The 13,771-nt window shown below is 35.8% G+C and overlaps 1 protein-coding gene across 1 annotated transcript; it reads right to left on the bottom strand.

Annotated features, from left to right (window-relative positions):
• Window positions 1-3,419: 3,419 nt before the first annotated feature.
• On the bottom strand, window positions 3,420-7,747 carry LOC133721042 (protein WVD2-like 1). The gene is made up of 7 exons (XM_062147558.1): window positions 7,588-7,747; window positions 5,640-6,156; window positions 4,849-4,925; window positions 4,663-4,756; window positions 4,490-4,561; window positions 4,235-4,345; window positions 3,420-3,930 (listed from the first exon to the last, which is right to left on the bottom strand). The coding sequence occupies exons 2-7, from the start codon at window positions 6,150-6,152 to the stop codon at window positions 3,601-3,603; spliced, it is 1,197 nt and encodes a 398-aa protein (XP_062003542.1). The 5' UTR covers window positions 6,153-6,156; window positions 7,588-7,747; the 3' UTR covers window positions 3,420-3,600.
• Window positions 7,748-13,771: the final 6,024 nt, after the last annotated feature.

Raw genomic sequence — 13,771 nt, 5'->3', positions numbered from 1 at the left:
AGCCACGCCGCCACAACGATTGCTCCAGATCCACCATGGCCTCGTCCCTGCAGCGATCCTCCCAGACCACCAAAGCTGCGCTGCCACACCATCACATGTCCAGGAGAGCTCCCGACGAAACCCCGCCGCCAGAAGTCGTGGAAGCTCCGACGACCCACCAAAACCTGCACAAACCGATCAGCCAGGACTCCTTTGCCAAACCTCGAGCCACCGCCATTCAGAAGACTACACGGCCATTGCTTTAAAAACCCGCCCGGCAGCAGCCCAGTCGGCATGGCGAACCACCACCGATGAGCGCCGCCGGACGAGAAGGCTAGGAGATCTTGAAGAAAACCCTAGGCACGATCCGAGTTTTTTGGAGCCTCTTGTGATACAAAGTTATATAGCCAAATTATATCCAGTAAATTTTGTTTTTTTTAATCCTCTTATTTATGTTTAAGCTAAGAGTGTTTCTATTCATACATCTTATAGTGGCATTTGGACCTCCATTCATTTTTGAATAATTCAAAATCCTATTTTAGCCTTCTTATAAATTCCGCATACACAAAAAATAATAATAATTGCACTGGGTTGCACCTCTTTGAGATTATCCTCTATATCCATCTCTGCATTGTGTGGAACACTCGGACTTTCTCCATCTCAATATATCTTATATCTAAAAGCAAATTAAAAGCAATAGAGTGAACATAACATATAATTATATGAATCTCTTGCCACAGCCCCAACATTCTGTTTTTTTTTTTTTTTTTTTTTTTTAATTTGCGGCAAATCTTAGGCACCTCTTGATCTATATTTGATTACATCCTCAACTTTACACCTAAAATGATTTGTGCCTTTAAAGTTCTAATTTAATCACATGTGCCCATGTACTCTTCAATTTGATTCGTTATAGCCAATTCTTATCTACAACAAATTAGTTTTTTTAGTCTTCAATTATGCAAGAAACACACCAATTACATGACCAAATGACGTAGAGCGAATGGCGGTAAGAATTGAAGAACAACTCGATCGTGGAAAAGGAGGAAAACCCGGTTTGCTGCAACTTTGGCATTCGGTATCCGAATCGCGATTGCTATAGCTTTCTGGAAAGGGAACGACGCCAGGAACAAAACTCATTGTTATGCCATAATGTGTGGGCTTTTTCGGGCTTTCGGGGTCGTTTAGGGCCTCAAAACTGCAATTTACTATTTTTCAGAATTTTTGGTTTTCTAGTTTGTTTTGGATTTGTTTTGTTTTAACCCGTGGGCTTTAGGGTTTCATTGTTAGGCGCGCGCCCTAGAATTTCTTTTCTCATATATAAGTAACCTTAAACGGCTGCAGAACCTATATTTTATCATATTATCAATCAAATTGAGAGTTTTCTCTTTTATCTCTAGTGGACTCCAGAATCCTTGTTTTAGGTTTATTAATTGCTTGTAAACCTAGTTTTAGGTTTATTGCTTGTAAACCTAGGATTACATTCCAACTGCGTCACCAAACCTAAAAATTGACTCCGATGGACTTGCATCGTCACCAATTTACGAAAAGAATTGATGAATTAGTTTACTAATGACTATAATTGATCATATTGGAGAGTATAAGGGTATATTTGATCAAAAAGCAATATCAGCAAATTTTGACCAAATCATTTTGACATCACCTCATGTCAATTTCATTGATTGCATGCATATCAAGTGTTTGATTGAAAAAAATAATAATTTAATTGCATGCATCAAGTGTCACTTTTGGGCTACATTATACAGTTTCTACAACTTTTGTGAGCGACTATCTTGCTACTCATGCATTTTTAAGTGGTAATCTGCAATTCTGGCGCTGTATGTCTCTCTCAGGGGCTCCAACCCTGGAAATTGGCCTATATCATGTCCTTTAAGTGAGTTTGAACGACTGCGTAAACCAAAAGCAAACTCTTTCAGGGGTGGTCTCCACCGCTTTGGAAATAGTCCTCGATCTGTAACCAGAAGCTAAGGAGACATCTTTTTCGCTAAGTCAAGGAAGCACTGCAGTGAATTTAGCGTATTTGGTCATATTCCCAGTGCAAGAGGCATAGTCATTTAGACAAACAATACATTCCTAATATATATTCCAATGAAATTCAAGGTCACAACTCTTTTGAATAAAAGTTGAAGAGTTACTTAATTACATGATTTGCAAGAGGCATTCCGCTTATGGCTGCTGATTAGATTCTAAACTCGAACCAAGTAACCAATCACCGCATATACCAGCCCTTTTGTGCGGATCAAAGTTGCAGGGGATACCAAGCGTAATAGTTGGAAGAGCCGCACGTACCCCTGCACATATTACAACTTGGGAAATAAACTCAGTAATTATAGCATTCTGAATTACAATCATTTTCCACAACTATGGTTATCGAAATTCCACAGTTGGCACACTGCATAACTTCCACAACAATGTAGTCATAGATAGAGCTAAAACATATTGGATGCAGATAAACAAAGTTAATTATAATTAGACTTGTTCTTAAAGTTAATGATGCTTTCAGACTTCTATAGGAATGAATAACTTGGAAACTTAAAAATCTGAACATCATTATCCTTTCTACTTTCTCCTAATTCTTTTTTGACTGCCCTTATAGAACAGCAACATCCCCCACATCAGAGAGGCAGACAGATCCTTAGAAATACCATATCACATCAAATTATCTATTGAAGTGAAGATCGTGACAGATCCTACCACCAATTAATGATCTTCATGAACATACAGAACACATGATTCTCTTAATCAAAGAAGTTTGGTTGGTATCACCATAACTAATTTGCTACTACCTGCCTGCTAAGTAAGCAAGAGATGTGGCAATTCTGTGGTCTAAACTGGGATTCCGGGAATCCTCATAACTGGCATTCATTTCATTCAAGTTATGGTCCAAGACATTGAGTGATTTGAGTCTGTGCTTAGTAAACAATGGTTGAAATATGCTTGCATTTGAGTTGAAATAAACCTGTGGAACCTTGTTTCTTATTCTCATTATCATAACAAAGATAATTATCATGACTTCATGAGAAAGCTGAAGAAACTGTAACTTTCATCTTAGTTCTTGAAAATGTAACTAATAATTGGTGGTAAAAGTTACTTGTATCTCTTTTTTTTTTTTTTTTTTTTTTTTTTTTGAGAATAAAAGTTACTTGTATCTCTATTCACTGAAAATATGGTAGACTGCATTTAGCGAATCAATACAGAAGTGTCAATCTACTTCATACGCTACTTTCCTTTAGTGAGTAATGAGTTGGTCTATTGATAAATTGATGCACTCAAAATGACTCCTAGTTTCTCAATCTTTTTGGAAGAACCGGTACGAATATGAAAACAAGAACTTGAGTATCATCACACCAACTTCAATAAAAACAATAATATCTCTGTATGAAAGAATACTTCATCAGGTCGAAATAAGCAGATTTAGTCCATGTCAGAATGGATTACTCATTTCATATATAACAAGATATGTACCAGCACCAACTTACAAAACATATACAGTTCACAATCACACAAACCACGTAAACAAGTCATTGTGGAGGAATGAAAACCAGCTATTTTCCATTTAGTACATCCAAATGTAAACCACAAAAAATGAAGACCCACTTGATATTAGAAAAAGCTTTCGAGTTCATGATTCAAACTGATGTCTACGTTTCTCTTCTGGGTGAACTTAGGAGCTGTTTTCGTTGTTTCTTCTTCTCCCTGTTTTGATTGGTCTTTGACTTTGCTACCATTGCCAAGACTGTTACGTCTACTGTTCTGCACCTTATTCTTTGGAGTAGTCGATGCAGTGCATTCTTTCTGGCAACCAACGCTGTGACGATGTGCTCGAGGACAAACTCTTCCCTTTTCGTCATGAGATGTGTTGAGAGCATCACCAAAGCTCTTTCTCCTGCTTAGACTGTTCAGTTTTGGTGACTTGGGCTGCGTAAGTGGAAGCTGCCATCATATAGAAAAGTTCTCATCATACAATAAAACTGCAGCTAGTAAGGTAGTCCAATGAAGAGTTAAGAGTTTCCCTGACAACCCATGAGAAATATTACTAAGAAATTGCTACGGGTGCTAGATTGCAAATTGAATTCCAAATTCAACTTGGTGAAGGTAACTCCATAAAGCAGGGTGCTAAATAGAGGCAACTCCAAGTCGAACACAGATTATTTGCATTTTAAACATCTAGAGTCTGGGCATCAGAATAGAACTTAGAAAGAGTCGAACACAACTCGAAATGATTTTGGCTACTTACCTTCTTGAGTTCAGCCTTAGGAGGAGGTGGCTCGTAATAGAAACTAGGTACTGGCTTTGCTTTGATCACCAAGGACTTCCTCAGCTGCTTGATGGCTGCTTCTTGCTCTTCCTGAAAGTGTCATGAAACGAAGAATATAATTTTTCAAACAGATGTCATCATATACGAAATACAAAATACCCAAATACAACATATCTCATCTGATACCCATGCACAAGACACAATAAAATAAAGATACTAGAGGAAGTGATGTACCCTGGTCCTTGATTCGTACTGCAATCTCTCTGCCTCCAGAGCTTGTTGTTTTTCCTTTAACTTCGAGTAGTACTAGATGACAGTAATCATAATTTAAAAAGGTTAGATGCAATAAGATTGTGTTGATTAGAAGGCAGTTCACAAGATATACATCACAGAATCTATAATAGTACCTCATTTCTTTTTTGTGCGCGTTCACTGCATTTAAACGAAGGAGCTTGTCCAACTGTAACCTTGAATTTATTTGTTCTCACAGATGCAGCAGTTCTATGCTTGGTTAAGGATAAACTAAATGTAAAACAAGTCTACCAGATAATACCATCAAAGAAATTTAAATTCTACACATCAACGAAGGATACGAGGAAGTAAGAGACCAATTATCTTCTTCCTCAGCATGCTTCTTAGTATCAGGTCGTGATGACCGAGGTGAATTTGGCTGAAATGAAATGACAAAAATTTTCAGATCAGAACTGTCCTGTAATATACTATAACACTACAATGATGTTTACACAAATATCAAATGGGCTAGCTATAACTCAAGCAGTTTTTATAAGCAACAGGACATCATTAACTCAGTATCATGCTGCACTTTAAGCCAAAAAGAATGACATTTGGTTTCCATGAAGTGTAACTCGTATCAATTTGTAGTGGCATTCTTAAGAAGAACTTATAAAAATATTATTTAAAATCTTTATTGGACGCATGATCTTACAGCGTCATAAAACTGAAAGATATAACTCTACTGAGTAAGAACAAGCATAATATCTAATACAGTAATACTTATGCCATATGTAGGTCATCAACCTCAGTTGGAATAGACTGGTGGATAATCTTTTTTTAGTTGGAGACACAGTGCATGAAACTATTTGGAGCTTTAAAAAAATAATATATTTGGAAATTCTGGGACTAATTGAAGGAACAAAAAAAAATCTTGAAAAACAAAAACAAAAGCAAGAAAGTTTCAGTAGTATTTTCAAATATTAAATACTTAACTTTTCTTTAGATTTCTTTTTGTCCTTTATCGAAACCAATAGGTTTTTATTGAAGCCAAATCAATGGAATCGACTCTCATTTTCATAGTACTAGAGTCTCAGACTGCCAAAAAAAAAAAAGAGTAAAAAGGAACAAAATATATCCAGAAAAACCTTACCTCTGAACTCTTAGTAGGTGACTCTGCATTGGCAGTCTGTGAAGTCTTAGTTGCATTAGGAGACTCTGCAGTGCTGGAGTTTTCTGAAATGGCAACTTCAGCCCCAGCAGTCTCTTCACATGTACCAGCCCTTTCAGTTACCAGAGCATTGGGATGAGGAACAGTCTGATTTGAATGCCCATTTTCTACAGCAGCAGATTTTGAAACTGGTGAGCTGGAATTTAAACTCTCACTTGACTTCTGAGTTCCAGGTTTCTCATTATTCTCCTTGGTCAAGTCATCATCAAGATTCGTGCTCTCAACAGCCAGCATATCTTGCTTCTCAAGACCTTCCCCCTCAGCTGCTTTCTCTTCATTAGAGTCCTTCACCTTGTACTCCTTGGACTCGATCCTGCTGATTCTCTCGGAAATTTTGGGAGAGACATGGATTTTAGCAGTAGAAAAACCATTGGTACCCACTACAACACCATTAATTTTCTTCTCTTCCTTCACACCAGTAATTTCCCTCCCCATGTCCCTGCATGAAAAGACTGGAGGGTGAGCATCACAAAATTATAAGGATGGTTCAAGTTACATTATTAGCGGCGCAAGAAATCAAGTAAAGCTATTTTCATAAGCTAAGACAAAATAGAAAGCCAACACAATTGAATTGTTCTATCTTCAATGCTGATTCCAAATTCTTCCTTTCATAAATTCTTTTTGGACTTCATCTCTATAATACAATGACAACTTCCAAACTTAAACGAACGCATTTTAGAGGCATATAGGCATCTCCTTATTCATGAGACATTGCCAAATACATCTTATAGCGATGGTAAACATCTTCTAATAACTAAAACATGCAACTTTAGCATGTTCAGCATACTGCATGAACAAAAAATTACAGACCTGTAACATTATAAGTTTACCAGGAAACACATGAACACAAAAGGGAGTAGAAAAACAGGTCAACAACCCAAAAACATGATCTCAAAGAACAATCCTCTGGTGAACCTAAAGAAGACTAGAAAATAGCAATGACATCCTTAAAGCTACTGGGGAATAGCCGAAATGGAAAATGATATGCTATAGAAGAAGACATTTGAGAGACGGAGAGTGCGAGAGAGAAGAGAGAGACTAACAAAGTTAGCAGGGAGAGTTAGTAAATAGTCAAGCTTTTATGTTTCACATGAAGTTATGTGAATCTGAAAGGTATCTTCAGGTTTATGCCTTCTGTGTTAACATTGACCAAATACAAGGATAGAAAAAGTATCACAAGTACAACACAGAGGAGAATTACAAGATCCAAGGAAAATCCAAATAGAGGGGGACAAAATAGTTCAGAAAGAATTGTGAGTAGCAGAATTAAGAGAAAAAAAAATACATAAATCTTTCATCTATCAAATATAATCACGTTTTGATTAAGAAATAATAGGAAATAGCACATGAAAATACAGGAATCAGTATCTATAAGCCAACACCAAGAAAAATAATTATTAGAAGAAGAAAAAAAAAAAAAAACTATTTATAAGGTAAAGGCAAACACCATAAAAGCTTGAGGTCCCGGAACTCAATAGGCATGGAGGATGGCTCAATTTGCAGGAAAATTTAAGAGGAAAGTCAGAAACTTGATTAATCAAACCAGATGTGAGCAAAACCCATGAACACAAAAAGGGCTCTTTTTTCATTTCTAAGCTCATTCACATTCACAGAAACACAAACCAAAAAGCAAGTCAATAGCTTCAACTCTGAACCCAGATGAAACAAAGAACCAGTCAATAGCCACCATTAGCAAAACAGAGATATACCCATTACAGAAAAATTAGAAACACCCTCAAAGCTCCAAGCTTTGCACTAAAAACAAAAAAGAAGAAGCTCAGATTGAAAGCTGGAAACTAAACCAACATTGCAGAAATCCCAGAAACAAACACAGAACAGAACACCAAGAATGATAGAGATTTTCTCTTACAGGTTTCTGTTCCCGATCTGACAAGATCTCCAATCCCTCTCTCTCTCTCTCTTTCTAGCTCTCTGAAATCTCTCTTCTTTTTTTCTGAGAGAAGGGTCTAAATTCTCATGCTATAGTTGTTTGGAGTTTTGGTTGTTTGTGCTCCCCTGTTTGGCTATATATAGAGACTCTGCCTCTTTTTAGGTCCAAAACGCCGTTTTGTGAAATCTGTGTTTTGGTAACGGTGTTTGAAAACCAGTGGGAAATAGGAAAGAGGCCCATACGTGGTTTTGAGAGTGACATTTAGATGGAAGTTTTTCTGTTTTGGGGGGTTGGTGACTAGAAAAGAAGAGGAATAACAGAAAGTGGTGTTGGGTATTCAAAGCCATCCATTACGTCCTCTTCTGAAATTACGTGTTGTGGAGAATGAAAGATCGAATCTTTTAGGTTGTTTGGAAGAGGAAATTCCCCAAAAATAAGTTGAGGAATTTATGGGAAGGCAGATGTGGTAGCTAATTGAATATACCTACTTAGATTCAATTTCACTAGAATTTAGTGAAGGAATCTTTTTTTGATGTAGGAAGTAAATTGAATGGAATGTTGGGTACATCTAGTATGATTAGATATTTAAGTTAAGTATTAAGAATTGATATAACTTATTCAATATGCAATTTTAGTCGTGAGATTCATGAATTAGTTCTTCTCTTTTTAAACCTTAAATGATTGCATATGATTATCTCTATTTTTGTTCAAACATGACATCCAAACATTTACGTTATAGCTTCATAATTGTTGAAACTAATCCTAAAAGTTGATCATTTCTCAATAAAACGTCTAAAACAAAACTCTCTTTAGTCTTTATTAATAATAGATTTAAGACAATAAGTTTGAATCTCCTTTCCAACTTGGGAGTCGTATGAAGTATCGACACTAATTATCATCTATATTAGAACACAATAACTTTTTTCTAAAGCAGTGTTCTAATTAAATACAGTAAATGATTAATGGATTATACAAAAAGACGATAAAAGGAAAGTGGACTCAATTCTTGAATAGATGAAGTCATGAAGATAAGATATAGATGATGTTTGCTAAATTTTAACCTACTAGAGAGAGAGCGAGAGGGGGGGGGGGACAGCTCTGAAATTATTTAGTTAGTTAGTAATATTTAGTGGTTTCATAACGGTGGTTGTGGGAAACGTGGAGGGCTTAAAGGAAATATGAACCCGACGTTGTTGAACGTTCAACGTTGCGCGGTGGTGGGAACGTGGAATCTCGTTGACTAAACTATTTCCGTTTTAATTACCTCTCTCTCTCTCTCTCTTAATTGGGATTTTGCTAAATTTGTGGGCTCGCTATCAAACGTGTTACAGTGACCTCATCTTGTATTTGTCTATAGAGGGCTAGAGGCCACTTTGTCGGAGATTCCCAATTACAGTATAAATTTTCCTCCTCATTCAAAAGATAAATAAATTTTCCTCATGCCACACTATCCATGATCCTAATCCATAAAATAGTTCTATGTTTCCATCATACCATGGTGATACATGGTTTTCATGAGTACATGCTTTCCGACTACTAAATTCTCAGCTCTAAATCGTAAATTGTTTTGTTTTAAATTTTATATACGGATATGTTTACTTATATCATAAATAAAATGAATGATTTTAATTCATTTTTCATGATTATAGATACATATGAATTTAAATACAAGTTGAATTTACAATTTTACATGAAGATCAGGAGCTCATTCTTATGAAATAAAAACTAAATCGACACGTGTAACAAGTAAGTTGTAATCAATGCTGATTTTTTAAAATTGATTTTGTTTACCATAGATATCGTTTACAAATTTTACAAATTTATATATGGTCTCCTTGTAGTTTATACATAGGTGCACCATGATAAATTGATAATCAAGCCATTTTGGATTATGAAATATCTTAAAAGCTAGGGTTATCTTCACATCCTTGATCATTAATTTCATATCTCCAATTAATTTCAATCAGTAAACATGTCAATGCTTAATCAATTTTACGTATTAACCCTACCCGAGCCTCATAACCATCCTAGACCTCGATGGACCGTACGTGAAGCAGTTGAGTCCTAGCAGGCATCATGCATATATGCAAAGTTGCAAACATACTAAATGGTAATGACCAGCTCTGCAAGAGCAGATGAAGCCATTATTAGAGTCCAATATTTACTGTGACAGTATCATCAATTCGGACTACACGTAAGTTAACCCAAGGATCCCCGTGAAATATTAACTGCAAACTTTAGCTGCAGCTACCTTCATATACCTCACATGAATCTTCTGTAACCGATCGATCATCAGCTGGGAGCCTGCTAGCTGGTGCAGTTGTAATGGCCTCTGTACTGTACGTACGTATCTGCATGCCTAGTACTATTAATCTGTACGTAACTACGTATGTATTATACATAAACACACACACACACACCAATGTAATCTTAATCTGAGTCATCATGCATACGCCTTGGATCTGGTCATGAGTGTACTATATAAACATGCATCTGCATACTTCGCTTTAAGCAAAGAAAAGAAATCGATTTTGAAGCGCATATACGGTTTTGCTTTTTGTGTGGTTGTGTGTGTGCGCCTTTTTTTTTTTTTTTTTTTTGGAATAGTTGCTTTTTGTGTTTATGTTCAAATTCAAGCCTGGTACTTGCTGCTGCTGCTTCTCTCTACTTTAAACTGTCATCAATTTTCCCCACATGCATAATGATCATAGGGATTGGCCCTTCTTGTCCCTGCTCAAATTAACTTAACCCGCCCTTTTCATTTGAAATGATTTGGAGTAGTATCTATTTGTTGGGTCAAGTTAGCTAACGAGTCCTAGGAAAAAGTAAGAAAATTAGGTATCTCATTGATCATATTCTATATACATTATTTAAAGCAATACAAATAATATCCATGCCATTTGGTCCAGCATGCCTTATCCTAGCTTGGAAGACCTTTCAAGAAAGAGAGTCATGACTGACGACTCAGTGCAAGTGTCTATGACCTTCCGAGGGGACATGTTTTGTTCTCTATCTCTTTGCATTATTGCAAACCAGGAGGACCAACAATAATACCACAAGATCATTCTTTACAATTTTAAAAAATTGTACCAATCAAAATTAAGCTTTCTAATTGGCTCTAGGATCACCAACACCTTTAGTTATTAGCACATACCCTTTCAGCTCAGGTTGTTGGACCAAACGTGCAAATCTGATATGTTTGATATTATGATATAGTTTTATTGGAGGATCATCAGCAACAACCTGAGCTAGCTGCTATCCTTCTTTTAAGGAACTGTTTGGATCGAATCGCGATATATAATATTCGGTTTTGTTCTTTTCAAATCGTCTGAGCGTTTAACTCGACCTTCTGAATATTCCTCTAGCTAGGCTGCTTTAGTTTCAAGAGAAATTCTTAGGTGGGGGTTTCCCCACCACGTGTCTTTACGGCCCCCCAATCAAAAGAGAGGAAATTTTCTATTTTTTTCAAAACTGCCCCTGCTCTCTGAAGTGCAATACCTAAAACACCCCCCTGCTGGGCAGTGATTGGCCCTCCCCACCACGTGTCCGTGCGGGTGCCCTACGCAAGATTCTCTCTAGTTTCAAAGGCTCGCGACAAAGTCAAAAAGAAAAAAATTGGTTGTCTGTCTCTTTTCTAAAAAAGTAAAAATTAAGTCCGCAAACCCTAGTCTTAAAAAACGAAAATTATTTTCTCAAATGGTGTGTGTGTTTTTTTTTGAAACGGCAAATCGTGTGTTTAAGAGCAACTCCAACAGTTTCATTATAATTTTTGTATAATAGGGAAACAAAAATCAAAGCTTTAGCATCTTTTTCTTTTCCAACTCTAACAGATTTCCTATTTTACAGCAATCTCTAAAATCTCCATATTCTTCCTTAAATTTTTAGAGATTGCTGTAAATATAGGAAATTTGGTTTTCTCTTTCCTCACTTTTCCTAAAATAAGGATAGTTATAGGGAATCTGTTGGAGCAAAAAAGACTCATTTTTCCTTAAAGTAGAGAAAAATCAAAATATGGTGAACTTTTTGGAGTTGCTCTAACATACCAGGTGTTAAAGTTACATTTTTTAATTTCTCAGTAATTTTTGATTGGTTAGAAGCGCTGAGTTTTATGGGGCAATACTTAATATGTAGGTTTGCGATCATTATAAAGTTTTTGTTATTTTAGAACATATTAGTTTGTGATGTGAACTTTGTAGCGTGTTGTTTGTATCATCCCGTATACTTTGTATTAGTTTTACGATGATAAGTATACCTGCTTTAGTTAATTCCATGGAGTCATTGTTTTATATATATATATATCCTACAGAATTTGATTTATTGACTATCTTATAGACGTCTTTGTTTTACTTGAAAAAAAATTGTTTTAAGTTATACCTCACAGTTCTATAATATAAGGAGGAGGTTGGTCCAATTAATATCTACTGTTGTGTAGTCTTCATCTTCATAGGATTGGGGACATCGATATGACTATATGAGACGTCACATTAATTACTAGCTAGTAGCTAGCTAATTTTTTTTTTTTTTTTAAATTTTTTTATTTTAGCTAGTAGCTAATTATATTATTCATGGGATAGTGAAAATGGAACATTTAAGGGATTCATTTCATGTATTGATATAACTATTGAATATATATATACCAACCGACATCCATCGATCTTAATTTGATCAGATTAATACGACCTGGATTGTTCAAGACCTAATTAAAGATGATCGAACTGTAAAGGGTATCATGTAGTAAAATATGATCTTTGTCTCTACAAAGTGTAACATATATTAAAATTTTGGTGGCTGAAAATAATTTACAAGCCCTAATTAAGTGGATTCGATATAATATGGATCAACATTCAAGCTGCCGGCTTCATTTACTTTTGGGAGTCCGAAGCTTTCATAATTTAGTGCAAACCAGCTTATAGATTACGAGTTAATTAAAGTTAACTTGCTTTGATCAGTTTCCATTGTGGATTAATATATTTTAGTTGAAATAGTAATGTCTATTTCTAGCTCCCATTCACATGGAAGTCTTCATTATGGGATTGATTAACAAAGTAAATGAATGCCCCTGAGGAATAATTGGTTCGACTTTCTTGAGAGGGTTAATTGACTTTCATGGAACCAATTAAAGGTGCCAATTGACTTTGTTCGGTTGGAAATCTGAAGGTTGAAACTCATAGCAGAAAAAGATTGGCTTTTAGCAAAAATGGTTGATGGAGGATACTAATTTGTCAAATCACCACTAACCCGGCCATCTTTAGAGACAAAATAAAACTATACTTGAATTGATATATGGTCAATTTGCATGTCAAATGGGGTACATGTGCGTTTGGTTAGTCCGGCTATCGTGGGAGTGATTTCGGTAACACAATAATATTTATTTTTACGATTATGAGCTCTTTTTTACTCCTATCTTTACATTTAAATTAAACTTAGATGAGTGCTTATCGCCTATACTAATATCCGATCTATGTCGATTGTATTTACCTTCAATTTTAGCTCCTGGTTCTAACTCCTAATATACATATAGATTTTCATTTTCTCTTTATATTCAACGTACATATGCCCACCACTGTATATAGCTAGGTAATACAGAGCTCCCTGCATGCACTATCTGTTTGAACTTAACTAATGTGAAGCAGCAGTGATAGCTAGCACTAGAAGCGGCACTAGTACTGCTGAAGTGAATTAAGTAGATGATCGAGAACACAAAAATGGCAGTGGCACTAGGGTTCACATAATTGATGATTAATATTGTACAAATACTTCACACTTAAACATACTATTACGATTGAGGGTGCATAATTAATAGTAACAGTAACCTGATGATCGCTAATGAAACTCCAAATTAATGAAAAAAATTCTTGCTTATATATATATATATATATATATATATATGACGGACCTTGTTAGTTCCTTAATTTGAACGTCAATATATATGTGGATGTAGTTAGTTCCTTAATTTGAACGTCAAAAAGTTATCATCAAGCGGGACACGCTGATTAATTAGCGACGTCACGGCTCTATTACAAGTCTTCTTCAATCCATTTTCCTCAATTAGGATATCAATTTTGATTAATTAGGAGCCATATATAATAAAGCACTTAAGATGGAAGTAGTACTGGTCAAGATTGTCGGTCGTCATCCCTGTATATATACAGACTGGAGATCG

This window comes from Rosa rugosa, chromosome 7 (genome assembly GCF_958449725.1).
Source record: "Rosa rugosa chromosome 7, drRosRugo1.1, whole genome shotgun sequence".
Taxonomy (NCBI): domain Eukaryota; kingdom Viridiplantae; phylum Streptophyta; class Magnoliopsida; order Rosales; family Rosaceae; genus Rosa; species Rosa rugosa.
The sequence above is the reverse complement of the archived record's forward strand: the minus strand, read 5'-3'. Positions and strand labels throughout refer to the sequence as shown.

Excerpts from the sequence above, each read along its gene's own strand:
- LOC133721042 (XM_062147558.1), bottom strand. The coding sequence starts at position 6,152 with ATGGGGAGGGAAATTACTGGTGTGAAGGAAGAGAAGAAAATTAATGGT. Across the intron at positions 4,757-4,848 it reads AATTGGTCTCTTACTTCCTC|AACTGCTGCATCTGTGAGAA; the intron begins GTATCCTTCGTT and ends AACCAAGCATAG. Across the intron at positions 3,931-4,234 it reads CTAAGGCTGAACTCAAGAAG|CTTCCACTTACGCAGCCCAA; the intron begins GTAAGTAGCCAA and ends ATATGATGGCAG.